The 27527-nt window shown below is 52.5% G+C and overlaps 2 protein-coding genes across 10 annotated transcripts in view; one reads left to right on the top strand and one right to left on the bottom strand.

The window, feature by feature from the left end:
• Window positions 1-27527, top strand: part of CHLSN (cholesin) — a 128293-nt gene that overhangs the window by 21057 nt on the left and 79709 nt on the right. The window lies entirely within an intron of this gene.
• GPER1 (G protein-coupled estrogen receptor 1) lies at window positions 21017-25751 on the bottom strand. The gene is made up of 2 exons (XM_025863655.2): window positions 25445-25751; window positions 21017-23288 (listed from the first exon to the last, which is right to left on the bottom strand). The coding sequence occupies exon 2, from the start codon at window positions 22959-22961 to the stop codon at window positions 21867-21869; it is 1095 nt and encodes a 364-aa protein (XP_025719440.1). The 5' UTR covers window positions 22962-23288; window positions 25445-25751; the 3' UTR covers window positions 21017-21866.

Below are 27527 nucleotides of genomic sequence, written 5' to 3' on the forward strand. Positions count from 1 at the left end.
GGAAACTGCCAGTAGGCTGGTATTGGGGCGTTGTCCTGGCTTTGTGGCGGGGCTGTCCTCCTGGGTCCAGGTTTGACGTGGCCTTCTCTGCCCTGCCCCTGTGTGACATCCTGTCTCTTTCTCCAGGAGCTTTTCAGGAGTGGTGGGCCTCACCGGGCATCATTCGGAGGTGGCTGGGACCACGGGGTCTGTTAGGTTGGCCTCGAGTGTGTGTGTGCCGCTCAGTCTCTACAATGGGTTTTCTCCACTCATTTGTCAAATCTGAAGAATTGCAGAAAAGTTGGAAGCCAGTCAGCTTTCCCTGCTGCCATGGAGACTTGGCAGTCCTCATTCTGGGCCAAGAAAAACAGGATCCTCCCCCCACCCCCAATCCAGCTGTCGGCACATCCATTGCTAATGCTCTCACTGCTGCTGGGGCCAGCCAGCGAGATATTTGTAGCTTTGCTTCCTTCTGCTCAGCAGAAAGTAACTCAGCAAAGTGGAATTTTAAAAAAGCAATGTTTGTTATTTTTCCTGAGTTATACATGACCAGCGTGGAAAAAAAAAAAATCTACAGGAAACAACACGGAAGAAATCAGAAAGACTATTCTACCATCCTGAGATAACCCTGTGGTGAATATCTTGGAGTATATCCTCAGTATTTTCACAATGGATGTATTTTCTGTGTCCCACATCAGCCCTGGGCACTATAATTTGTTTTTCCTGTTTTCTAGTATGACAGAAAAGTAGCTCACGGTTGCTTTAATTTCCCTTTCCTTGATTACAACCATGAATGGTCATTTCCATGTACATACTGGTCATTTGCTTTTGATGCCTGTAGGGTTTTTTTTTTTTTTTTTTTTTTTTACCAGTTCTGTTACAAAGCCTGTCTTCTCTGTATTGATTGGAAAACTTGCTTTTTATGCTAAGAACTCTTCATCTTTGCTTTATGCTTCAGATAGTTTTCTAGTCGAGTTCTTGTTTATGGCTTCTGCTCTAAGTGGACAGCCCCTCTGCCTCTCCCAGATTGCAGGGCTGTCCTGCTTCCTTGGGGCTCTGCAATCCCAGGCCTTTGCACAGACTGCCTCCCCACACCCTGTCCTGCCCTGTGCCCCCTTGGGGTTACGTTTCTCCAGCCATTACAGGAATTTGAGGGGCGTGCAGTGAGGCGTCCCCTGGCTGCCTTAGAAAGCCAGTGGCCTCCTGGTTGAGGTCTTGGGGACTGCGAGGCTGGCAGTGGGACCCCTGCTCCTGGGCTGCATCTGAGCGTGGAGGCCTGCTCCACCCCGCGGCTGGAGGAGACCCCAGATTTTGACAGCTGGTTGTTTTGCTTTTGATTTTGAGAACAAAGGCAAAGGGAAATGTAGATAAAATTAAATTTCCTTATAACCTGCAGCACATTGACAGATATTTGAGACAGGCAAGATAGAACATTCCTCCAGGAAGCGCCCCATCTTATAATGCCTTGTTAGAGGGAAAAACAACCTTAGCTTGACAGTAGCTAGGCCTCCAGGATCCTGGGAGTCTTCTTTAGCATATGGAAATCCTTTCGGAAACTTCCCTGTCTTTATATCCCCCAAGATCAGAGAATGTAATCAGCTGCCCCTCACAATCGGGGGCAGCAGCAACCCGTCCTACCCAGGGGTCCTATCCCCACGCTTTAATAAAAACCACCTTTTTGCACTGAAGACGTCTCAAGAAGTCTTTCTTGGCTGTCAGCTCCAAGCCCCAACATTTCCACATCAGTTTTCACTGGTGATGAGCGTTTTTATATATGTCTGGTGCCTCCAGAGGCGTTTCTCGAGGAGAAGCGAAGAATGGCTGCGTGGGGATTATGAGCACATGCCATTTTGGGTGAATTCCTCCCCAGACCAAGTACTTGGCCCACTGCTTGAGCCTCTCCCCTGTTGTCTAGGAATGCCTGGCAGCCAGCTCGCCTCTGGTTGGTTGGTCTGTTTTGCTCAGCTTCCTGGCCAGACCAGGCTGTGTTGTGTGCCTGCCTATAGTCCCTCGGTCCCATGAGACCGGCTCTGGTGTGGCCCCCACACTGTGTAGTGCTGGGGCATGAGTGGCATTTGGGGAGCAGGTGGTTGTGGTTCAGGTCCCCCCAGAAGAAGGAGGGAAGGAGGGAACCGGTTGCCTGGTAGACAGAAAGGTGTCTTTGCTGGCGTCTGCACCAGGTTATGTGCAGGGCCTTGAGATGTCGTCACACATGGAGCCTGGAAGCCGGTCCCAACCCAGGGTCTGGTGGTGGGGAGAGGCTGTGATCCTCAGCTCCAGTCCAGGCTCTGACGCTCACCCCAGAACTGTGAGCATCACTTAAACGTTCTCAGTTTTCGTGCCTGGAAGCTACACTCACTGTACTTGAGGGAAGCTGTGAGCCTGCATGCTGACCTGGGAGTCAGGTGGCATGTGAGCTGTGACCGTTAAGAGAATGAACTTGGAGTTAGTAGGCGTGTGGGAGTGACCAGAGAAGGGCTCCATACCATTTGTGTAGGCTATGTTCCCAAGGTGACCTTTTGGCCCACAGTTTTCAGCCTGTGATGAAATTTGAGGTAATACATATACACACACACACACACATTATATTTATATATATGGGCTGACATGAGAAATATCCCCTTCTGCTTCAAACACATAAACATGCTTGAAGAAATGTGACAACAGAATTATGTGACATAACTAAAAGCAAACAGTGTGCAAGAAATAAAGAAGCTCAAAGCCAGACTGGTGAGCGAAGCTGGAGCTGGTGGCCCCAGAGGCATCAAAACTGGGCCTCCGCTATAAGGGTGCTGTTCTTTTTTTTTTTTTTTTTAAGATTTTATTTATTTATTTGACAGAGAGACACAGCGAGAGCAGGAACACGAGCAGGGGCAGAGGGAGAGGGAGAAACAGGCTTCCTGCCGAACAGAGAGCCCAACATGGGGCTCGATCCCAGGACGCTGGGATCATGGCCTGAGCCGAAGGCAGACACGTAACAACTGAGCCCCCCAGGCGCCCCTATAAGGGTGTTCTAACAAGACAGCCATGCGAGGTGTGTACTTATGTGCCGCAGGTAGAACTGAGCTCCTGCTCCAAAGCCAAGAGCCATGGGTCCTTCACACACGAGTTACAAAATCCTACCCATTGGGCAGACATAGCAAGAAGCCGGGTTGGGTGAAGAGTCTGTGACGCAGAATTAGAATCCCAAACCTGTGGTGTATGTCAGAGCCAGGCCCAAATTTGCACGAACCCACAGCATGGGAGCCCCCGGTCAAGAAACTCACAAGAAACTCACAAGGAGACTTGTTTGGACCAGTGGAATTGACAGACCCTCCAGCAGAGACAAATGCAAACCACCCCACGGGGTCTCCCAAGGAGAACAGCTCTCCTGAAAAAGCACAGTCCATAGGAGGAAAGAACCTGTCCCCAAAGTCAGCAGGTAAGGCGGGGGACAGAATTCACAAGAAGCACAAGGCAGAGGGCCTGGAAGAGTTTAAATGGGTTTAAAGTGTTTGGGGCATAACGGGAGAGTCAGCATTCTGTCCTTTTTCCTTCTAGCCTGAGAACAAATGGGAAGAGTTGAAAGGAGTCAAATTGAAATAGTAAAAGTAAAACTTTCATCATGGAGTTACGGGTGGGTCAGACCTGGCTAAGAGAGAGGTGAGCACATGCCCAGATGGGCACAGTGATGTGTTGCCAGGGAGCCCAGGAGGGGAGGTCAGAGGGAGAGGAGGGAAGGTGGAAGAAGGGCAGTATTTGAAGATAAAATGGCTGAGAAATTTGTGGTATAGATGACAGCGTGAAAATCAAAGAGGGGTGCATCCAGTCCCAAACTCACACATGGTGTGCTGAATAAACCAGCTGGGAAGCAACATGGGAGTGAGCGAGCCACCAGAAAAACAAGGCGGGCTTCTAGGGCAGGAGCGGGCTTGCTGAGCCCCACCTCTGCTGGGCTGGGGGCCTGGGGCTCAGACGGGCAGCTTCCCGAGCTGTTGCCACAAGTCCCAGCAGATGGGAGGCATGAGGTCGTGGCTGCCTAAAGCTGAGGCGGGAGATGGGAGATGTGTTTCACAGGGCGGACACAGCGGATGTGGCGGATGACGGGAAAGGTCTCCGGGAGATTTCAGGCGTCTACAAGTTGTGAACCAGCAGTGTTCTTTTAGTGGAAAACTTGGCTGGGGAAAAAGATGAAAAACAAGGATAATCCTGGTATCTTTTCTCCATGAGACTCTGCAGTGCAGCCTGGGAATGATCCGGGGACGCGCTCTAGCGGGCTGTGGAGCGGTGGTGCACGGGGAGGGCTGAGCACAGACGGCTGCACATCTGTGTTCTCACGGCCAGTGCACACGCCACCTGCTGTCATTCTTGGCCACCGGTTCTCCCCACCTCCCTCCTCCTGCCGGCCCATGGCGATGGGGAGCAGCGGATCATCCCTCCCCTGCAGAGGCTGGTGACAGCCACTGTCCTGGGGCCCTTGACCTTCAGGGCTGGGGGTTGGGGGTGCTCTAGTCTGGCTCCCTGCGGGCTGTGCACTGTGACTTGATTCCTCTTCACTGTTCCTCCACTCAGCTGTCCCTGGACGCTACAGCGGCAGCAGGAGGGAGGGGCCTCTGCCTTCAGACACCACAGTCCGGACCCCCTCTCCCCAGGTAGGACTCTTCTCCACTTGTCAGGGACACCCTGGATCTGACCACTTCCACCCAGTCCCAGCCCCATCACCCTTACCCGGAGGGACCACCCCTGTCCTCCTTCCTTTGTGGCCCTTGGAGCTCTCTCTAACGCACATGGTGGCTTCTCGCTGCAAGCAGCTCACAGCCGAAACCTTGTGGTGGCCTCCAGCCCTCCATCCACCTGTGTCCATGCTTTTCGGCCTCTCCTTCACCCTCTGGCCACATGTCCCCAAGGGCAGACAGCATCTCTGCTCACTCATCCCCCTCGCCGCCAGCACACAGGAACACGGCAGGCACTCACATGTTTCTTGACCGGCTCATTTCTGGAGCCTTCGTTCCGGCTGTGGTCTGGATTGTCCACGACGCCCAGGCACACGTTGGGGGAACAACACACTTGCCTGTCTTTGCAGAGAGAGAGTTTGGTACTGTCCCCCAGGGGCTAGGGCCCCTGCATCTGTGTGCGTGAGCAGCCTGCGGGTGCTGTACGCCACGCCGGGGTTGTGGGCCTCTGCTCACTGCCTCCCAACACCCAGGAACGAGAAAACAGTGCGTTTCAAATAGGTGCACGTGGTGTTTGCCCTGGGAAAGCTTTGTTTACTGGATAAATTGCATCAAAACAGTGAAGAAGGAAAGTTGACAAAGGAAGCCCCCCCCGTTCCACCCTTCTGACATCCAGTGTGTTCCCTTTTTTTTTTTTTTTTTTAAGATTTATTTATTTGAGAGAGAGCGAGTGCACGCGCATGCACACGCAGGGGGAGGGGAAGAGGGAGAGGAAGAGAGAACCTCAAGTGGACTCCACGCTGAGCGCAGAGCCCAACACGGGGCTCGGTCCCACGACCCTGAGATCACGACCTGAGCTGAGACCAAGAGTCGGGCGCCCCACCATCTGCCCCACGGAGGCGCCCCAGCACGTTCCATTTTTAAGTGTCCCTGCCATTCCTAAGATACCGATGGGGATGTGTCTGTCCCACACTTGAGCTCTTCATGCACACTTGATTTATACATTGCCGTTTTTCATACCATTCTTAATTTTTGAAAATAAAGCCCCCAACCCACACTTTATAAAAATAAGACATACTCATGGTGAAAAATTTCAGAAAACGTGGAGAAGTTGAGAGAGAGAAACGTTTGGTATGTTAGCATGTTTGTAAGTATTTTTAAAGATGTGGTTGGCTTCCAGGCGGGTGCACGTTGCTCCATCACACAGAGTTTGTGAGGTAAGGATCACAGTCTCACCCTCAAGTAGTCCTTTTGGCATTTTGGAGACTGAGGCACACTCCACCCAGCCCTCCAGGGTTGGACGGCTCCGTCCTGCTTTCCTTGAGGCCCAGCGTTGTCACTCCCTTGTCCCAGACAGCCCTGGAGGCCCGAGGCTGGGACTCTCTTCTCCTTGCCTAGGAAAGCAGAGCCGGCCGGGAACCTGGTCTCTTGAATGAATCTCTGCATCAGTGGCTTGGTTTTTGTCTTTTGGGTTTTTTTCTTCTTTTTTCTCTTGGCTTTAGAAGGGGGATGTCATATAGCCTGTGGCTTGAAACTTTCTGTCCTGATATACATTGGGAGTTTTAAAGCTTATGGGAGATTCTGCCCTAGAGGTGCCAGGAGCTGACTTGTGACACGCGCATGCTCCTTTCTCGCTGGTTTTGCCCATGACCGCCAGGCCATCCCCTTCATCAGAACCAGTTTTCTTCTGTTCATTTGCACGTATTCATAAAACAACATGCAGAAGTGGGGTGCTTCTGCCTTGCCCCTTCTTCTGCTGGAATTATCTGCACTTCCTGGCTGTTCAAAGGAAACCACTAAATTTATTGTTTCCAGTTGAGTGGTTGCTACATTTACTTAAGGAAGCTTATTTCATTATAACATTCACTAATGTTCATAAGGAAGATTAGTCACTGGCTAATCAGACAATGTATGCAAGGCAGTTCTCCAGTTTTTGGGTCTAAAATACCAGAATGGGCAGATTAGGCTGAATATTTGTTCAATCTTTTCAAAATTATTTTTGTAATGGTATGAAAAGATTTCCCAGGATGAAGTATTCACAGCTGGGAAAACAGTTGTTGCTTTGAAGATGGTTTTCCCAGGCACAGAGCTCATGTCTCCTGCTGTTAGGAGCATAAACAGTGTCTAGTTTAAACTTGCCATTCTTTTGGTAAGTTTTAATGGCATAGGGTGGTCTTTTTCCGGCTGAGCTGCATGGTCCTCTCTCAAGAATGTACTTTTATGAACCTGGAGGAAACCATACTGCAGTTTGCCCAGATACATAAGTGAATGCGGTTGCTAAGGTGTGGATATCAGACTTCCTAGGTATTTATTAGTTCTTACTTCATGCTGGTAGGTGATATCTTTTAAAGCTAAGAATCACAGTGAAGGTTGAGGACCTGGCTCACAATGACCATTAGGTTGATCTGGACGATGCCGTCCTTACCTCCTTGAAGCCTCCATTGGTCCCAGAGCCCTGTACATTGTCCAGGACTAAGCATGGCTGCCGCCTGAAGCCAGGCACGTTGCCCCACCGGGCCAGCTGGCCTGGCTACCAGATCGTGGTTTAGGAGCAAGATGGAGGTGTGTGACTGCAGGATATCAGCAGGCTGGAATGAATGTCCAGGTGCCACCACTGGGGAATACCGCAGTTGGAGCATGGGGCTCGGTGTGCAAAATGGGCTCGGTGACTGTTTTGAGAAGGAACCAAAAAGTAGGATCTAAGCGTGAGGTTTACGCACATGTATCAGGGTATAGACCAACCCCTTTAACCCAGAGATCCCAAGATTCAGTACCTTAAACAGGCAGGCTACATGTTTATTCCGCAGCCCAAGGGTGAGTGGCCCAGGCCTGGGTTGTCCAGGCCCCCTGCGCCCTGTTCATCTTACTGCTCTGCCTCCCCTGGGGTGCTGTCCCTGCTGTGTGGTCAGTGGTGGCTCACTGTGCTAGTGTTTTAGTTCTGGGGCAGGGGACAGATGGAGTGAGGGCCAGTGGCTTTGTCTTCACAGAGGAGATGACCGGGAAGCCTCAGGCGTGCCCTCTGGTCACACCCTGCTGACCCCGTCTTGGTCATTGGCTCATATCTGGCCATGGGTGAGGCCTTGACTGTCATCTCCAGCTGGGCAGCCAGGAGCCCGGTCAAAACTTGGAGGCTCTGTTCCTGAAAGCAGGAAGGGGAGAATGGGCACCGGGGGAGTCTGTCATGGGCGTGATCACCTCATTGTCAAGTTCAGAGAGGAGGGCTGTGGGCAGCGCTTAGTGATATGGGCTTGCTGGGTAGACCTGGGTTTCAGCAGGGCAGTGGGATGGGGTGTGGCCCGGGGCACCAGGCTTTTCTCTGTTGACTGTCAAGTGGAGGTCATGTGGGGTTGGTGTGCAGGGCAGCTGTGAGGACGCTGGAGGCCATGGATTGAGGGGTGGCATGGTGCCTGCCGCCAGTGAGTGCTGAAGAAGTGGTCGTCGCTCCTTGATTGTTGGAACAAGTGGTACGTGTGAGGACACACCTCCTTTGGGGAGGGTGGCATTAATGTGTGGGCAGCATAGGCACAATTTGAGTGAATCTCTCATTTGCTCAGGGCACTTTTATGAATTGGTGTTCCATTTACGTTATTACTGTAAAGGCCGATAGGTTCTTAGTAGAGTCTGGCTGTGGGATCCGAACCCCCCCTCCTGCTCCCCCTACCCCCTGACCCAAGGCAGAGTGACCCCTCTGTGCTCCAGCATCACGTCTGAGAAGTTGGGGTGACCATGCACCGGCTCAAGGGGGCAGTTAGAGTACCTGAGACCACACATGGCAAACATGTAGCACGGCGCTGGGCTGTGGTAAGCTCTCAGTACCTATCGCTGTGATTTTTCTTTTAATCGAGTAATACATGAAAATGGGGTCTGGATTTCATACGTCTTAGATTTCATATCAGGAGGTCAGGCTTCGTGAGCAGTTTTATCAGCAAATTTTTGATGGTACAGCTGCACTTGGGGAATTGAAACACAAGGGATGATTTGTGCGACTGTATGATGACAGCCTTCCCAGCCTCGGGATGCCATGGTGACCACGTTTGTCTGTGTGCTGACATGTCCTAACAAGCACTGGTAGCACATGGTGGCCGGATTTCTGTCTTTGCTCGTGTGGGGGGCAGATGGTGGTGTCTCACAGAGCGGCTTCTGCTTCTGGCTGACGGTCCCTCATGAAGTATAAAGACTTGGTTGTGTGGCTGCTTTGTGATGGTAAATTGTGTTGAAGGAGGTTAGCGGAATGCCATTCCAGAGGACCAGACATGGGTCACATGTTTTATGTTGGCAGCCACGAGTGCCTGCCTCTCCCAGTGGCACGTGGTATCTGCCACCATTTTCAGGATGGAGGGGTCTCCCTGCCGTGCCAGACTGAGTGGGCAGCTTGCTCCTAGAGGGCAGGCTTGGGGGACCCTGGTCAGCCAGGACGTGGGTGATGCACAGGGGAGTGTTTACAAGCCTGAGAGCGAGTGTGCGTGCCCATGCATGTAAGTGTTCACACGTCCCCGTGTGCATGTGTGTATGCTTGTGTGTGTGTGTGTGTGTGTGAGGCTCTGCTCTCACAGAGCACCCTGGCACTGCACGGCCACATTCACGCGTGAGTTTGTGTCCTTCAGGCCCTGGCTGAGCAGTGCTCCTGGCCCGAGAGCCTGGGGCTGCACCTTGCTGTGCAGGGCCTGATGGCGGTCAGTGTTCTCAAAGCTGCAGCTCATCCCCGGGCCTGGCAAAGAAGCAGGTGTTGCCAAGCAGCTGGGCTTCATTGCCAGTGCTGGATGCACAGGCTGCCTGGCGCCCTTACCCTGCTCTTTCGGGTGTCATGGTTGCCGCCAGCATGTCTGAAGAGGAATCATAAATTTGTAACTTGGAGCAGAGGGTGGAGATGTTCCCGGGCATATAAACTGAGTTTCCTGTAGTATGCATTTTGTAGGGAAGAAATTCAAACCTGTGGTATTTTCTGTCTTTCCTGCTGCCCCCGCATCCTCTTAAAACAAACACCCTCAACTCCCACATTGGCAGCTTGTGCAAGTAAACCCTCTGAAAATTAGAACTGTCCTGGGTTCACACAACCTTATGGAACTTTGGTTTTAAAAAGAACATAGAACTTTTTTCAAGAAAAACAAACAAGGAGGATTGTACTTTGAGAAGGCAGACCTGGAGTGCTCGTGTCCAGGCAGGGCGTTTGCTTGAGTAATAAGTGGCCTGTTACTGAACCAGGAGCCACACAGCTCTGCAGAGTCTGGGGACAGACCGAACTCAGGGGACCGGCCCTGGAGCCGGTCCACTGGCAGCCAGCTAGGGAGAAGGAGTTCACTTATCTCCAGCAGGCAGGTCCTTCCCTCGGGATAACTTGTTTATAGAAAATGCAGTCCTGGGGCACCTGGGTGGCTTTGTCGGTTAAGCATCCACCCTTGATTTCGGCTCAGATCATGACTTCACGGTGTGGAGCCCGCTTCGGATTCTCTCTCTCCCCCACCACAGTCCTCTAAAAATAAAATAAAATAAAAAATAAATAGAAAATGCAGTCTTTTTTTTTTTTCCCTCAGGTTTTGTATTCATTAGTGGTGGACTAATCTGTACTTAAGAGTTTTTAAGGCAAAATTGTACATCTCTGGAGCTTAAGGGAAGCAAGAAGTCAGAAATGTTTCTAGGTGTTTGTAGGGGAATGAACTAATGTAAGCTCGATGGGGTGGCTGGCTGCAGAGGGGCTTGGTCCATGGGGGTCCCTGTGCTTGGAGGGGGTTGGAGCAGAGCTGGGTGACCCCAACCCCAAGGAGGGAGCCAGGAAACGCAGGGAAGCAGTAAGTTCAGGGCGGGGAAGGAGTTAGGTAGCATAGACCAAGGCTGCGTGTTTCTGTCTCTTTTCCCGGCTCTCCCTGGCCGGTCCTGCTCTGTTGACCCCCTGCATACATAAACCTTTTCTTTCTTCTCAAGTTTGCCCTATTAGGGGAGACTTCTTCTCTCCAGATGGTGTTTTGAGGCATGGAGGAGATGATGCTCCTCTTCTTTAGTGAAGTTTCTAGTTCAGTGTCTCGTGTCATCAACATCCTGTCTGATCCTAGCCTTTACCTGACTTAACCTTTAAGAACAGGAGTGTGAGGTGTGGGGTGGGGTTTGCAGTGCTCCTTTGCTTTTACTGAGGAAGTAAGGCCATTTTAGTCTGGGGACTGGTAGTGACTACTTAGTGTTAAATTCTCGTTTGCGCCTCTGGTTTTAAACGGAGCAGCTGAGGGTTTCATTTATGGCTGCAGATCGCCGGACTCTGTGATGGACTCTTTCCCTCCTGTTCCTTCTCCCTCTTCCCTTTTTATTATGAAATACACAAGTGGGGGTACGCACAGCTTAGAGGAGGCCACAGCCAGCCCAAGACACAGAACCACGCTGGCTCTTCCTCTCGTCACCTCCTTGTTTTTTTCTGGAGTTGTGTTGCTCAGGTGTTCATCCCATTACACAGTTTGCTTGTGCTTGTATTGAATTTTATGTGGATGCACTTGCATTATGCATGTTTTGTTTTGTTTTGTTTTGTTTTTTTAGCTAAATTGTATTTGTATTCGTTAGCCGTGCAGTGGTATGTAGCTCTGGAGTGTACATTTTTTCTGTGTGAATATACCATGGCTTACCCATTATTCCGGTGGTGGTCATTTGACTTGTCTCCAGGTTTTGACAATTATAAACAATGCTGTGATGAATGCTTTCATACATGTGTCCTGTCATACATGTGCAGACGTTTCCCTGGGGCTGTATACCTAGTTGTGGAATTGCAGGGTCTTGGGATTAGTGGAGCTTCATCTCCACTAGATAAACCCGCAGCATGATTGTCTATTGCTCTGTAACAAATTACTACGAAATTTAGTGGTTTAAAATAACCAGGTTTGTGTGGATCTGGGTCTGGGTGGGGCGTGGCTGGGTCTTGGGGCTCAGTCTCAAACTGCTGGTGGGGTGTGGTTGGGGCTGTGGTCTCACCTGAAGGCCCGATGGGGCTCCGGGCATGGGTTTCTGCATCCACCCTCTCTCCCCAGCTATAGGGAGGATTCATTCTCACTGGCTGTTACGCCAAGGATCTTGCTTCCTTGCCGACTGTTGGCCAAAGGCTGCCCTCAATGCCTTGCCATGTGGGCCTCTCCGTGGGGAGCTCACGGTATGGCACCTGGCTCTGTCAAAGTGAGAGAGAAAGAGTGGGCACACAAAGAAACATCATGATCTTTTACAGCTGGTCTTGGAGGTGATTTTCCATCACTTTTGTTGCAGTCTCTGGGTTAGAAGCATGTTGCAGGGTCCAGCCCGCACACAAGGGCATGGCTGTCAGGATGTGGGGACCCTTGGGACCACTGTAGAAGCAGCCTCGCACACCCCCAGTGACTTCTCAAAAGTGCAGACCCAACGACATTCCCACAGCAGCAGACGAGAATTCACGAGAGACCTTTTTTACAGCACTTAGTCTCGTCAGACTTTTAGTAATACTGTAAGTTTGAGTAGCATCTCATTGTGGGCTTTTAATATTTTGATGGTCTTGTATTTAGAGGTAAAATTGCCTTGGAATAAAAGGCAAAGATCTGAACTACCCAGCTTCGAAGCATTTTGGTAAATGGCATGCACTCTGTGCTGGAAGGCCTGGGGCCTGGTGCTTGGCTGTCTGCTGTCTGACCTCCCACGCTGGCCTCCTGAGTGACTTGGCTCCAGGTGCAGGTGCCACCACTCTGACAACGTAGCCCCAGCACAGAGCCCGCAGACCTCAAATCCCTTCCCACTCAGTGTCCCGCTTGAACATCCAACGGGGGACTCAAGACGTAACTGAGACTCAAGTTCTCGCTCTCCCCAGAGCCGTTCACTCAGCCTCCGCTGACAACAGCTGCTCCAGCTGCTCAGGCAAAATGCTTGTATTTGTTCTTTCTTATTCTCGTAAAATACACGTAACATAAAATGGACCATCTTCACCACTCTCGGTGCACAGTTTGGGGGCACCGAGCACATCTACGCCGCTGTGTAGCCGGCTCCCCGTCTGGCTCCAGAACATTCCATCCCCACGCACGGAGACCCTATCCTGGTGACGCATGGACCCCGCCGTCTACCCTCTGTGTCCGTGAGTCTGACGACTCCGGGTCCTCGCACGAGGGAGTCCCCGTGCGTGTCCTTTCATCTTTGTGTTTGTCTCTTGATGCCAGCTGCCTCCCCCACCCCCATCCAGTCCATCGGCAAGTCCTGGCGACTTCAGCATATACCAGAGCCCGGCCACATCCTGGCTCAGGCCCTCACCCTTCCTGGTGTTCCTTACTTCCTCCCTCGAGGCTGCTCTGAGCGCTGCTGTCGGTCAGTAATTTCCAGTGGCAGTCCCACTCAGGTTCAGACCTGGGCCCCTGCTCCCCTCTGCTGTCTTCCACACTGAGTAGATGTTCGGCATCCCATTGAGGAAACTCTCCTCTTTTCGTCTTCTCAAGTTTTTATCATGAATTTTGTCTAGTGCTTTTTCTGCATCAGTTGTGATTTTTCCTCGGTGGCCTGTGTACTGTGGCATGCGACACTTGAACGTTGAACCCGCCTTGTGTCCTCTGTGGTCCCAGTAGCTAGTGACATTTACGTGGTGCTGAATTCTGTTGCCAGGATTTTCAGGACTTTTGCATCTATATTCATGAGGAACACTGATTTGCAGGTTTTTTTGGTACTGTCTTTGATTTTGAATCAGGGTATTTAGTGTCAGTTCTTTTTGTAATGTTTGGTTAACGTCAGCAGTGAAACCCTCTGGGCCTGGAGGGTTTCTTTTTCAGGGGCTTTTACATTGTGGATTGAGTTTCCTCCGTAGTTACAGTGCTCTTGAAATGATCTATTTCATATGACTTGGAGATTGTGGAAGTTTGTGCTTTTGGAATATTCGCTCTATTTCCTGTTTCTTTTTATAGTTTTATGTTCCCGGCAGATATTTTCAAGTTTGATGCTTGTTTCTCTAAGTGCGATAAGCAGTTGTTTTAGGCATCGCACATGGTCTTCCAGTGTGGAGCCCGTCCGCACCCGTGCGTCGGCCGCTGCTCTCACTGCATCCCCGGCCATCTTCCCGCACCTCCTGGTCACCGTGCTTCAGAAATCTTTCCGGGCGGTTCTGCCGCCTGGGATGGCCGTGTCCTCCCGGAAGCCTGTGTCGGCTCCTGCGGCGGGTCTGGGGTGCGGCTGACGAGCACCACCTCGACGCCTGCCCCAGTCTGGCTCCCCAGCCCCGCCACGCCACAGCGGCCCGTCTCCTCTGTCCCCCTGTCACAGGGCAGCTGTGTGCTCCTTGGCACTGAGGGCATCTGGTCTCTAGCCTGTTGTACATACAGTGCACACACATGCGTGCACTTGCGGGGGGGGGACGAAGGTGATACGGGGGCTTGGGTCACTGGTGTGTCAGCTGGGGGTTCTAGCGCAGCCTCTTGCAGCCTCGGCTCACTGTGGGCCACATGGGGTGACGGGTGCCCTCAGGACATTGCAACTCCCCTCCCCTATTTCCTGCTTTCTTCTAGAAACTGGTCTGGGACCCCCCCCCCCAATGCCTTCAGATTTCCTGTGTTTTTAAGGTGTAGAAATGATGTATGTGGCCCGATCGAGCTGCATCCACTGTTATCAGGGGCTGGTTGATGGGGCCACCTGGAGGAGTTGGGTGTTTTCCTGGGACCCGGTCTTTGAGCCTAGGGGACAGACTGCAGTCCCTCTGGGGCAGTTCTGTGCAGTGACTTCGTGGGCAAGAGCCTTCTGCCTTTTCACTCTTCAGAGGAACCGGGACTCTGAAGTGGCCTGCTCTGATTTTCTTCATTTGGGGGAATTTACATTTTTGAGTCCGTCCGCAAAGGGAAAAGCTGTGTTGTTTGCTGAAGACTGAGTGTCCTGGGCAGGGCTGTGTCTCCGACGAGTGGTGTGCGCCTCCTTTTCTGCTGGCTGCAGGAGTTCGCTGTGACCCTCCTGGGAGAGCCTGGCCTCCTGGGCTGGGGGGGGGCGGGCGCTGAGCACTCACCCGTGCTCCAGGTGACCATTCAGAACCACACTGAGGTGCTGAGAGCCACCACTGGGGTCTTCCTTCCTCTGTGTAGCAAGTGCTTCCCGAGCCCTGTTCTCGTTGCTGTGGGGTCTCGTACAGCCCCCTCCTCCGGGAGCTCAGGTCCCAGGAGAAGGGGGGCCGGGAAGCAGAAGGTGGGCGAGCACATTAGGAGCTGTCCAGGCAGGGGCAGGAGGAGGGAAGAAGGCACAGGAACTTGTAAGGGACTTCCTGTCAGTAGATGTCCGCATTCAGCAGAACCAGCCCCCCCCCCTCCCCTGGAGAGACTGGGGGACATGGCCTTTTCTGATACTAACTGGCATCTTTCCAGGACTTCCTACAGCTGATTTCTTGTGATAAGTTTTAGATTGATTCCACCCTGGGATAAGGGCCTAGAATTATGGTCAGGTTTGATGCACTTTTGTTTTGTGTTTCTTTGGCTTTTAAAACCTTTGTTCCCAGATGAGAACCCCCACCCACTGGACAATGGCAAAAACCAGATTAACTCACAGCTGCCCACACTTTTCTGCCGACACAGAACTAACTGGGTGTGGAGGCGAGGCCTGAGGCAGTGCACACGCTCACTGGTCTGGACCGTTCATCTGGGAGGGTGGGAGCCTTGGATGGGGCTGCGCCAGGCCTCGTGTTCCTGGAAGTGGGTACTGCGTCTTTCCCTGCCTTGGCAGGTCCCCCTGTGGCTGTCCCGCTGTCTTGGACAGGGCCACCCCACTTATCTGGGACTCTTCTATCTTTGGCAAGGGCTTGCTGACTGATGGTGGCTGCACTGTCCTGTAGGTTGTCCTGTGGATAGAATGGGGTGTGGGTAGGGCACTCGGGAGGGTGGGAGGGAGGGGGAGGCTGGGACCTGGTGGGCATTTTACCCATGACACCACCCTCCTCCCTCCTTCCCTTCCAGTTTCTGGCGATTGCTGGGCGGCTGACTCCTGACCCACCAGAAACCGGGAAGGTGGAGTGCTCACCGATTAGATCCGCAGCAGGCTTCGGCCTCAGTGATGAGTCGTGTGAGAAGCGCAGGCTTCTCTTCCCTGGCTCAGGTGATGAGCACGGGTGCAGAGATGGACCTCGGTGCTCAGACAGCTCACCTGACCTGAGAGGAGAGCCAGGGACATGACGAGTGTCATGTACCTTGAGCCTCCGCGTGCCCAGGAGGGGCTCTGTCCCAAACAGAAGGTGCATAGTGCAGGCGTGGGTAATAATAGGTCCGGCAAGGAAGCCTCTGTTTGCTTGGGTTCTGAGCAGCTGGCCCCGTGAAGGTGCCCCAGCACAGTACACAGCAGAGAGATGGCTGTTGATGGCTGGCTGCTTCCTTTCTGAGCTGGGGGCCGGAGAGTCAGCCTCAGAGACTGGCGCCCTTGGGCTGCTGGTCCTTCCTGACCGGCCTGGCCACTCCTGTCAGCCCTTCGTAAATTCAGGCTTACTTCTTTTTTTTTTTTTTTAATGATTTATTTATTTATTTGCGAGAGAGAGAGAAAGAGGGAGCACGAACAGGGGGAGAGACAGAGGGAGAAGCAGGCTCCCCACTGAGCAGGGAGTCCTACGTGGGGCTCGATCCCAGGACCCTGGGTTCATGACCTGAGCTGAAGGCAGATGCCTAACCGACTGAGCCACTGAGGCGCCCCTTCAGCTTTACTTCTTATTCAAGTTCTGTTGGTCTGTTTTTAATCTGCCAGCATATCAGAAGACACCCAAAATGCTCAGTGTCCCACCATGGAAAAGAAAGTAAAGCCTGAACTACGCGGCAGTGTGCAAGGAGAGAGAGTTCGTTAGGAGAAGGCCGCTTCTGGGACCCTGGGCGGATCAGCCTTCCCATTGGCAGGTGTTCCTGGCACCCGTGAAGCGCCTGGCGGGTAGAGGGAAGAGTGCCGGCAGACCTCGCACTGCCTCGGAGGGCACCGAGTGGTTTTACAGGCACGAGCACGCGGCCGAGCAGGGAAGGAGCGCTGTGGGAACACGTGACCAGGTGGCGTGGTGGGTTTGTTTTTAAACAGCAGCTTTTTCTGAGATGTAATTTATGTAATGTAAATTCACCCTTTTAAAGTGTGTACTTAGTGGTTTTCAGTGTATTCACAGAGTTATTTGACTGTTACCACGATCTAATTTTAGAATATTTTCTTCGCCCCCAGGAGAAACCTGGTCCCCGTTAGCGTCCCTCCCCATTCCCCCGGCCCCTGCGCCCCCGCCTGCTTCCTGTCGCTGCAGATGGGCCTGCTGAACAGAGTCACAGGCCACGTGGCCCTTCACGTCTGGCTTCTTTCTCTGAGCCTCAGGCCTTTAGGGTTCGTCCACGCTGTGACAAGTGTCTGTGCTTCATTCCCTTATGTGACCAAATAGGATCCCATTGTGTGGCCAGACCATCATCTGTTGGTGGCCAGAACATCAGCTGTTGGTGGACCTTTGAGTTGTTTTTACCTCTTGGCCATTGGGAATGGTGCTGCTGTGAGTAATCATGTACAAGTTTTTGTTTGAACACCTGTTTCAGTTCTTTTGGGTCTGTACCCAGGCCTGGAATGGACATTCCGCACCTTTTGTCCCGTTTGCTTTGACATTTGTGTGCATGCTTGTCCTCAGTCGGCGTCTTTCTGTGGATATCCCCCAGCCATGAATACTGAATTGTGTGTTTTTTTAGAAGAAGAGAATTATCTCATGTACCACGGGACCGTTCTCAGCACCAAGCAATTCCTCCTGTCCCTTGGCCCCATAGCAATACCCTTGCAGCATTTCCTTGCAGAACGTCCTGTTGAGGGTCACATGCTGCCTTGAGTTGCTTTATCTCTTTACCCTCTCTTAGTTTGGCACACTCCCTCTGCCCTTCTTTGTCTCTTTGACGTGACGTTTTGGATCATTACCCCATCCGCATTTTGGATTTTCTGATACTTCCTCCTGTCCAGGTTGAGGTCACAATCCCAGATAGGACATGGAGACGTCGTGCACTATTTAGGTCCACATCTGGACCGCCTTTGCCCGTTGGGTTCCCCGTCGGCTCTCCACAAAGGGCCGTCCCATCTCTGCTGTGTGGTGCCTGTCTCCCCGACACAGAAGCAGCTGGACGGGACGCACGAAGCCTCTACAGATGTCCTGCTCCATCAGGTGTCCTGGGTTTAGCCTCCGTTAGGAATTCTCGCCTGTCCCGGGCTTTGCCGAGACTGCTACAGTAGCCTCCCCCATCACCAACCCGTGGGAGCCCTCTGCTCTCAGGCGTGCAAGGCTCATTCACTGTGTGTGACTGTACTGTGTTTGTTTATTTCAGTGTTCATTTCATTTACATTATGTTTACTTGTATTCATTACTGGAATGGACGCATGGATTCTTATCTTTCAGTAGTCTATAATTGTCTTGATGCTCAAAGTGCCCTGAATTTGGCTAGTGGGATCCCTTCAGGTAGGTCCCCGTGTCATTTTAATGTGACTCTTGTTCTCTTGAAGCTTTTCTTCCTTCTGGCAGAACACCACGTGCCAGGGCTCACCTTGTACTCCTGCCCTGCCTTAATTGGCCATTTCTCTGAGGAGCCTGGTTTCTTCTCAGGAGGATGGCCTGGGTGCCGCTGGGCCCATGGCCGCTCAGGCCCTTCCTGGCCCCTTTGAGCAGATGGAGCTAGAGAACATAAGATCACGCATGTGCACACACCATGCACGCATGCATGTGCCGTGCGCATGTGCACGTACACGGCCCGTGTGCCGTCCTGCACATATTCTTAGTTTAGAGATCTCGGGGTTCTCTGGACACCCCCAATTCCATCAACCCTGGGGCCCTCCCTCCCTTCCCTTCCCCCTTCCACATTGCATCTCCTGCCGTCCACTTGAGAACAACTGGGTTCATCGACAAACATGCTCCATTCAGAATGCATGTAAAAGTTTCAGGACTGCTTCACCCATACCACCTCGAAAGACGAGAGGGCACATTCCAGTGAGGTTGTAATGACCCAAATGCTTCCGCCCCTCCCAGGGGGATGCGGGGTCTGGGAAGTGTCACCCTCATAATCAAGAGTTAATTGCTAAGCACAAAGAAAATTATTAAGTCCTATATGGTGCTAGCACCAGTGGGTTTTGTGTGCTTACAGCTCCATACTTTTGAGCTCATGGTGGGGTTACAGAGCATCAGTGGCTGGGAGAGCCAGGTTACCAGGAAACAGCAAGGCAACCAAATGCTTTGATTTTATCTTGTGACGTTCCTGACAAATTAATTAAATCAGCCTCTACTCTCAGGCAAATGCTTCTGAGAATGGCCTGCGTTTGAATGGGCTAGGCAGCCTGCACACACAGCCTCCGTCATCTCTGACATGGGCTCTAGGGTCTCGGGCTCAGAAAAAACTCCAGAGGCCACCTGTCCAGCCAGGGCTAAGAATTCCTTTCTGTTGAGTCAGGATCTCTACCTTGCACTTGCCCTTCTAGTGACCGTCCAGTGGACTCTCTGGGGGAGTTCTGCCGGTTTACACATCAGGAGATGGGCTCTGAAAGGTTAGAGGTAGGAGCTGTGTCCGGCCCTGTCGGACATGTGCCCCGGACAAACACCAGCTGTGACAGACCTGGTGGTGAGCCGTTCAGGAGCAGGAGATGGCTGATGAGCGCAGGGCCGGCCTTTTCCAGCTCTCACAGCCATGTCCGCCATGTGGATGGCAGCCCATGTGGAGGGCTGCCTGGGGATAGGAGGTCCCTGCCCTTGACCGATGCTTTGGGGCTTTGGTCAGGCACAGTTCCTGCCCAGACATCTTTGGAGGGGCTCTCCGTTCCACTCCTTCCTGCCCAGAATGTCCCGTCTGGTGCACCTTTCGGAAAGGATCGAGCCTGTGACCCTGATTGACCTCTTGATCCCCGAGTGCTGTAGAGGAAGGGACGTGGGCTTTGGAGACATAGGCTGTGGGTCAGTTCCTGGCTACATTATTACCATTCAAGATTTCAAGCAGTTCAGGACTCTCAGTAATGGGGGCAGTGTGTGTCTCATGGGTTTATTGGAAGAATCAGAGAGCAGGCCTGATTCCCTGATGTGCTGTCTGCCTCCCCACTCTTTCTCAAGAGCTACAGCTAAACAGCCTGGGTCTCCAGGCTCTGTGTAGTCTTCAAACACCTCCCTGCCACTGCTTTTCACACTGGGAATGGTGCATGTGTTTGATGAACCCTTGCACACAGTCAGATGCTCGCGGCTGGGGCGCCAGTCTGTGCATCCGCTCTGCACCTTGGAGTTGTCAGCCCTGAAGTCAAAGGGGGGACTTGGTAAGGAGCAGGGTTTGCAGGCCGGGTCCTTGGGCGTGGCCATCTGCTCTGACCAGGCCCTGGGCTGGGGCAGAGCCCATCCTGAGAAGCTGTTCCACGGGGGACTCAGAGGATGTGTGAGGGAAGGCATCTTAGAACCTCTCCCGGCTTTTATAGGACGAGGTGCATCAATGCGGTGTCTGTACCCCGCGTAGACTCGTGACTTTTGGAGGTTCTGGGGAGGCAGAGGGTGGAAGGAGGACTCTTCCTTGAGAGTTGCTCCCCTCACCTTGGCTGCAGGGGCGTGTCCTGTGACAGCGCCGCGGGCAAGCTCATGCGGCCACCCTGTAGCGGTATCCCCCACACCAGAGCTCCTAGTGCAGGAGAGCCGTCCTCGGCAGTCAGTGGGTTTTCCGGTCCTGCAACGGGGATATTTATTTGGAAAGTGAGTCTGAAGTGGGACTTGGGTGCTGGAGATGGCATTTATGTAAGGTCACAGTTGGTCGACACAAATATTTACTTGGGACAGACACTCTCTTTCTTGAAGATTTGCACCCATAAAAACCACTGAAACTTCAAGTGGCTCATTTCCCTATCACGTAAACATTGTCTCGCCTCTCCCACAGGAAGCCCTGCCTGTGTGAAAATCCTTGAGGGCCCCCTCTTCTGGGGAGGTGGGCCCCCTGAGTGGAGTGTATGGGGCAGGAGGAGTGGGGTTCACTTTGATCCCGCCTCAGTCCACATTGGAGGCTTGTACCCCCAGCCCCAGCCCACACTGGAGGGCAGGACCCCCAGCTCCTGTGCATTAGAGGATAGGGACCCCCAGTGGGCCTCTCTTGGAGGACAGAAGCCCCTCTGCCCCCAGCTGCCTCATGAGCACTCTGAGCTACACCATGCCTGCTGCTGATAGTACAGAGCCTTCCGGAAGAACCAGGGCCTGTGGTGCATCAGAGTCAGACATCTTGGACATGCCAGGTGCGTGCTGGTGGCTGGGTTTAGATGTTGGTCCTGTGAGGGAGCTCTGGCTGGGTCCTGAGCTTAGTGACGCCAGGGACGGGGGTTTCCTTGTGAGGAAAGACTGGTTCTGCTGCCGAGGCCTAAGGACCCCATCCTGCTGCCCCCCTACCCCGCAGCGAACAACTCAAGAGAATTGAGAATCAGGATGTGACTATGTTTTATTGAGAAAGGCTGGACGTTCCTAGCAATCACTAGTTTTTCTTTTGTACATTTTAAGGAGATCTGTATACATTGCCGTCATCTTCGTCCCCACTGTTACTCTCAGAGGCTAACTTTCTCCCATACACGCTGGCTCCCCAGCCTGTACCCCCATGGGCTCCTTCCCTGGTGGTGTAGGTGCAGAGGCACCCGCAAACAGGTAGCACTGGGCCGGCGACTCGGACAGCAGGGGGTCTCTGGTTGCAGGAGAGTCTTCCTGCTGAGGCAGCCCGAGTGCTCAGGGTCACACAGTTGCTGTCGGCGAGGGGCCACTCTGAGGGGTGTGCCTGGGAGAAGCGCTCCTCCGTTCCCCTCTAACTCAAGTGCACTTGTTAGTACTCATAATAAACTATAGGCCACAGACGTGGGGGATGGACCGTAGTATCCAGTTCAGATCTGCTGAGTGTGTTCTGTCTCCCAAGGATGGCAGATTTATGGCAGATTGACCTTGAAACTAAGGTCTTGCCTCCAAAATGTCTCCTTCGTTTTGCTTTCATTGGCCAACATGAGAAATGTCCTTTGCTGTGGGACACAGTGTGTGCAGAGTGGCCCCCATGCCCTGCACCTGCTCACGCCAGCCCCATGCCCCGCAGCCGTGATGTGGGTGGGGAGCCCCAGTGCTGTGTGCTCGGCCCAAAGTCAGGGTGGCTTGGAGTGTGGGCTCCTGAGAGCCCACGTGTGCCCACAGCTGGGGCACAGGCGGGCTGGCAAGTTCTGACTAGGCTCAGGGCACGGTGTGGCCCAGCCCTTCCTCCTGCCTTGCCCTTCCTCCTGCCTTGCCCTGGGGCGACACAGTGTTGGGCCTGTGCTGACACCGCTCAGCCGCCTCTATACAGCGCTGCTGAACTTTACATCCGACGGCTCGGTGCTGTCTGGAATGACTGCCTTCAGGGCAGCATGGCAGAAGCGGTTCAGAGCTGACATGTTGGTTTTCTGCTCAATGTACAGCCTCAGTTTGTCCCGAAAAGTCTCCCCCAGAAAGCTGTAGATGAGGGGGTTCAGACAGCTGTTGGAGAAAGCTGCCAGGTTGACGATGTGGCCAGTTAGCGGGTAGGCGTGGCGGAAAGACTGTGTACAGGGAGCGGCTCCTGGCTGTGTGCGCTGCAGGAGGTGGACGCTGATGAAGACGTTCTCTGGTAGCCAGCAGATGAAGAACACGAGGACCACTGCGAAGATCATGCGGAGGGCTTTCTGCCTTCTCGGGCGCAGGCCTCGGTGTTTGTGAGCTTTGATGAGCACCCGGACGATGAGTGAGTAGCACAGGCCGATGATGGCGAAGGGGATGATGAAACCCAAGGTGACTTCCAGCCACTGGATCTCCTTGACATCTGCAAAGCAGAAGCAGACCTCCTCCGTGTGCTGCAGGTGCACCGCGGTGAAGGGCACCAGCGTGGCAGAGACAGAGGCCATCCAGATGAGGCCGCAGCTCAGCCTGGCGTGGTGCTTGGTGCGGAACAGGCTGGAGCGCATGGCCTTGGCCAGGGCGATGTACCGGTCAAAGCTCATCCACGTGAGGAAGAAGATGCTGCTGTACATGTTGATCTGGAGGAAGAGGGACATGAAGGTGCACAGCACAGTGATGTCGTAGTACTGCTCGTCCAGGTTGAACACCTCAATCAGGGAGTCGGCCACCAGGATGAGGTCAGCCGCCGCCAGGTTGATAAAGTACAAGTCCGGGATTGTCATCTTTTCCCGGAAGCTGATGTTCACCACCAGTATCAGGATGTTCCCCACGAAGCCGATGGGGAAGAGGAAGATGGTGTACAGGCAGGAGAGGAAAAGCCCAATCACATACTGCTGGTGCTCGGAGAGCTCTCCCGTCTGGTTCGCCAGGACGGTGCCAGGGAGTGCGCTGGACAGGTTGAGCTCTGGGGAGGTGCTGTTGGAGGCGCCGGGTTGCGTCTCCATGCCAAAGACGTCCATATCCCCAGATGCACAGCTTTCACGGTTTGCCGCACGGCTCACAGAAATCCAACTTAAACGATAAATCCATCTCTAGAAAGAAAGGCGATGTTCTTTGAAGTGAGCCAGATGTTTGTAAGAGCAGAACTCATCACAGGCACCACCAGGAGCAGTGTGGGTCTGTTTTGCAGAAAGCTGAGCAAATGGAGAAGGTTATCCATGTCCGCGCCGTGAGTGGCTCCTTTTCTGGGCGTCTGCTGGGCGCCCTGTCTGGGCGTCTGCCGGGCGTCTGCTGGGCGTCGACTACTGTGTTCAGTGCCCACCGGCTGGCACTCACTACCTGCGCACCTGAGAGAAGCATACAGAACAGGAGTAAGTCTTTGGTTCAAGTCTTTACGGCTTTCTGATGGCTTTCTGATGAGGACGGTCTCTGCAGCAGATGGCCACAGGGTGACGGGCAGGCACATGCGTGTGAAGGGAAGGCTGGGACTTGAGGTCCTTAGTGTCTTGGAGAGATGGTTGTCACTGAGCTGAGGAAGAAGAATTAAGTATAGAAAATGCCCCATTTTCTGTCCCCAGGGCTCCCGGGCCGCTCAGTCTGACTGGAGCCTGGACCGTGAGTCATCCTAATGCGCGGTGGACGCCTATTTTTTAAAATAGTTGAATAGCAGGCTTATGAAGGAACATGGCTGTTGGGTATGGAAATCTCAGGAAAAGTACTATTTGCCAGCAGAGGAAATAAAATTTATTTCAGCAGCTGTTGGAAAGAGAACTAAGATGGGAAGGGAAAAACCCAGCTTCTATGAAGATAGTGGACCCAGAATGCTTCGTGGAAACTGGAACAGAATCTCTTACCATAAAACAGATAAAAGAAATCTAGTTTGTTTTTCGGTTTTGTTTTTTTTGCTAACCTAAGCTTGGGTGCCCCAAATGAAACTTTTTTCATGATATGAAATGAAAGAGAAAAAAATCATAAAAATGGTACTTGCTTTAGTAAATATTTATCCAATGTTTTCATAAATTATTGTAAAATCTAATATATTTTTGTAATGTTTGTAACCTAGAAGCTGGGGGGGAAAAAAAAAGCCTGAGCAAAGCCCTTTAGACCTTTGCTGCTGACAGGTCTAGCCTACGGAGCCGTCCACCACGCCTGGCTCATCCGCAGTCTTGACAGGCGAGTCAGCTAGGGTTCACTGGGCAGCCGCGGTGGTATTTGGGCCGTCACAGCTGGGGAGGGGTGCCCTTGCCTCGAGGGGGGGCCCCGCCACAGAGGATGAGAGAGACCCCAAGGAAGCCGACCTGGCACATTAAAATGGACTTGAATTGTTTTTCTGTTGAGAGTTCTTGTTTTACCCTGTGAGATCATTAGGAGTCATTTTTGAAGTGTTGCCAAACCAGCCTAGACATTTATTGAACCACTGCTTGAAAATACTGCTTTAAAAAAAAAAAAAGGGCAGAAAAGCAAAAAAACATAAATCACAGCCTTAGGGTCAGTTATTATTTAAAAAGTATTCAGTAAGCTTTGCTTAGCTGGTGTTGATAAGTTTATTAGTTATTTTGCATTTTTTTATTCTTTAGTGGATAATACCAGTTTGAACCACATAAATGACATTGTTCCCAGATAACTCTCTGTAATGTTTAAAGCCTCTGTTTTTAAATTTCTTTGTAAAAAGTGCCGTGGGTGCTTGTTTTGCTCTCTAAATGTGGAAACTTGGGGCCGTTTTCGATGCTTCCAGAGGAGGGCTTGAAGGTGAGGGAGCCCACCGCGCACACTCATCCTGTTCCTATGTTTGTCAAGATAGGCCGTGTGGGAAGAGTTTCAAAGCGAGTCCTGCACTTCTTTCCCACGTACATGAGACTTTCTTTTGATCCTTGGCAAATACTGTTATTTCATAGCGGCCTAGAACCAACACAGGAAGTAGGGTGCATTTCCTACCGCCACAGCACCCTCCTGAGTGTTGACCATGAATTTATAAAGATGAGCATGAAACAGTTTGGTATCATTTTGTTTCGCGTTTCCACTGCTTGTCTAGTTCTAGAAAACTAAAACCACATTTGTCAAATCTACTGGGTGTGTATCTTTGTGAAGGAATACTAATCCGCCCAGACGTGTGGCTTGGGCGAGCGTTTTCATTGAGTGACTGAAGAGCGGTACTGTAGACAGAGCCGTCTCGTTGTCCTAATGTGAGACAGCCCCTTGCTTGAGCGGAATACGACAGAATACTGGATATTATTCTCGGCGTGCCTCACAGAAAGAACCTTTGTGCATAAGCCTCCCCAACTACAGTCACTCTGACATTGTTAGAGCCATGTCTGGGTTCTTATGTGGAGGAGGGGGTGTGTAGCCTCAACGCCCCTCTCACCAGAGCGTGGCCTGTGTATCCACATCTGCATCCAGCTGTAAGCATAACATGTGGCACCTTACCCGAGACCACTGAGCCAGGTCTGCCTGGCGGTCCCCATCGCCCCCAATGCAGAACCAGGAACCCAGGACGGAGACTCACCTGCACCGCAGCCAGCCACCCCAACTTGGGCCGGTTCTGAGCAGACCCTTCCCCCGTCCCTTGGAAGGCTTGTCAGCCAGCCTCAGCAAACGTGCTCATGGCAGGCTGGAGGCGTAGCTGCAACTCTCCCTCAGGTGGTGGGGATTCTGGACTTGGTTCCACCCGTCGAAGAATGCCGGAGCGGTGGTCCTGGGAAGGGAGGCCTGGTGCACGAGGCTGACCTGCCAGAATGCTGGTCATTGCTCCGGACACCGGGGCACTGCAGGCTTTATAGGCTTCCCAGGGCCGCCCATTGTGCTCTGCACCGCTGGACGGCCTCCTGAGAAGGCCGGCATTAACCATTTTTTTGCTGGCCTTTTTTCTCCCACACTGTGGCAATGAGCTCGGTCCCACTACACATTTTTATGGAAGTTTCCAGATTTAACTGCTTTTCTTCACCCACTGATACAATTTTTTTTTAAGTGTGAAAGCATTGGAAGTAGGTCTTGTGTACCTTTCAGATGATGACCCGTCGTCATTTGTTGGAACTGAAATGGTCTTGCTTGTTTTTAAAACTAAGCACTAGATTTCCTAAGCCTAGAGAGTACTGTACTAATTATACTTAGAGAATTTAACCTAGAACTTTCACAAAAGCATTTCCAGAAAGAAATTTAAACCCCAGAAATAGCAGGTATCTGGGGCAAGTCCATGAGGAATCAGAGTTTTTTTTTTCTGCTCTCAGTGTTAGTCGGGTCTCAGCGTGCCCCTTCCCTTTGCTCCTGAAACCGCCTGCGTGCACCTGTCCAGCAGGAGTTGGTGACCAACCCGAGAGGCCCCCTCCTCCTCCCCGCCACGGCCGCGACTCTTGTGTGGTCGGGGTGAACTTAGTCCCAGTCCCAGGGACCCCCAGTGCCTGACCGTCCTGCAGGCAGCTGCTGTCTCCTGCCCCACCGGCCGGGGCTTGGGATTCACCATCGCCTGGGAGAAAGGCCGGCAGAGTCGCACCAGGGTCCAGGTGCCTGCACATCAGGTCTGTAAGGTCTGCAGGACCTGCCGTGCTCTGGCTGCTTGCGCCACGTGCGATGTTCCTGGACATCACCACATTTTAATGGGTCTCATACCTTCCTCTTGGTGACTTTTTGAAGCTGTGAGATTGAACTGAGCATGATCCTTTGGATTCCTGAGTGTGAATAAAGCAGATGGCCGCTGCGTTGGCAGCATGGGGGCCAGCATATTCCCCCCTCAGAGGACAGAGGCTGGTTCCCGGCTGGGAGTGGAGGCATCTGGTCGGACGAGGGCGCATCGGGCGCGGGGTGCTCCTCCGGTTACGGGCACTGCAGGTGGCCAGTGTGGTCCCTGCAAGCTTTCTGTTTTGTCAGGAGCCTGTGAGCTTGAAGGTATTTTGGAGGGTAATAATCTAACATCTTTCAGATTCGTGTTTTATACACATATTTTTCAACAGAAAATACTATGTTAAATTTTTTGTGGAAAAATACTAGCATCAGTGTTCTTTCCAGCTTTGGAATCCAGATATAATTCTAAACTGTTAGCTTCTTCAAGTTCTGAATGACATGGTAACGTGAACAAGGCCCTAACAATGCCCGAGGACACCATTTTGAAAGAAGTGAGTCATGAGAAAGTACAACTTCCTCTTGTGTTAAAAAAAATAAATAAAAATCCGAACCTTGAAATAGCCAAGACATGCCACGTAAAAATAGCCTCTGCCTACTCGCCCCGGCCCGTGGCTGCAGCCCCTGTGGTCCTGGTGGCTGAGGAGCTTCCAGCGGCTTCCGACGCGCCACCCCTGCGTCTCCCGCTAAGGTGGCTCCGGGACGGGCGGCCCTGCGGCTGGCGGGCTGATGTTGTGCAGAAGGTGTGGCATCGGCTGCTGAGGGCTACCAGGTGTTGGCACTGGGTGGCTAGTAACCTGTCAGCCCTCACACGACTGGCTCGCGTAAGGCACAGGACCCCCGCTGGTAGGGATTTCAGTCCATGAACCCGAGCCCGGGGATGGGAACGTCTTGCAGATGTCTCTGTCAAGCATAAAGACCTCCTGTAAAGTTTAAAATCCACCCTTCAGTGAGCGTTTACTCACGCTAGGCTC

This window comes from Callorhinus ursinus, unplaced genomic scaffold, assembly GCF_003265705.2.
Source record: "Callorhinus ursinus isolate GAN/ISIS: 27379988/994484 unplaced genomic scaffold, GSC_fseal_2.0 scaffold70, whole genome shotgun sequence".
Classification (NCBI taxonomy): Eukaryota; Metazoa; Chordata; class Mammalia; order Carnivora; family Otariidae; genus Callorhinus; species Callorhinus ursinus.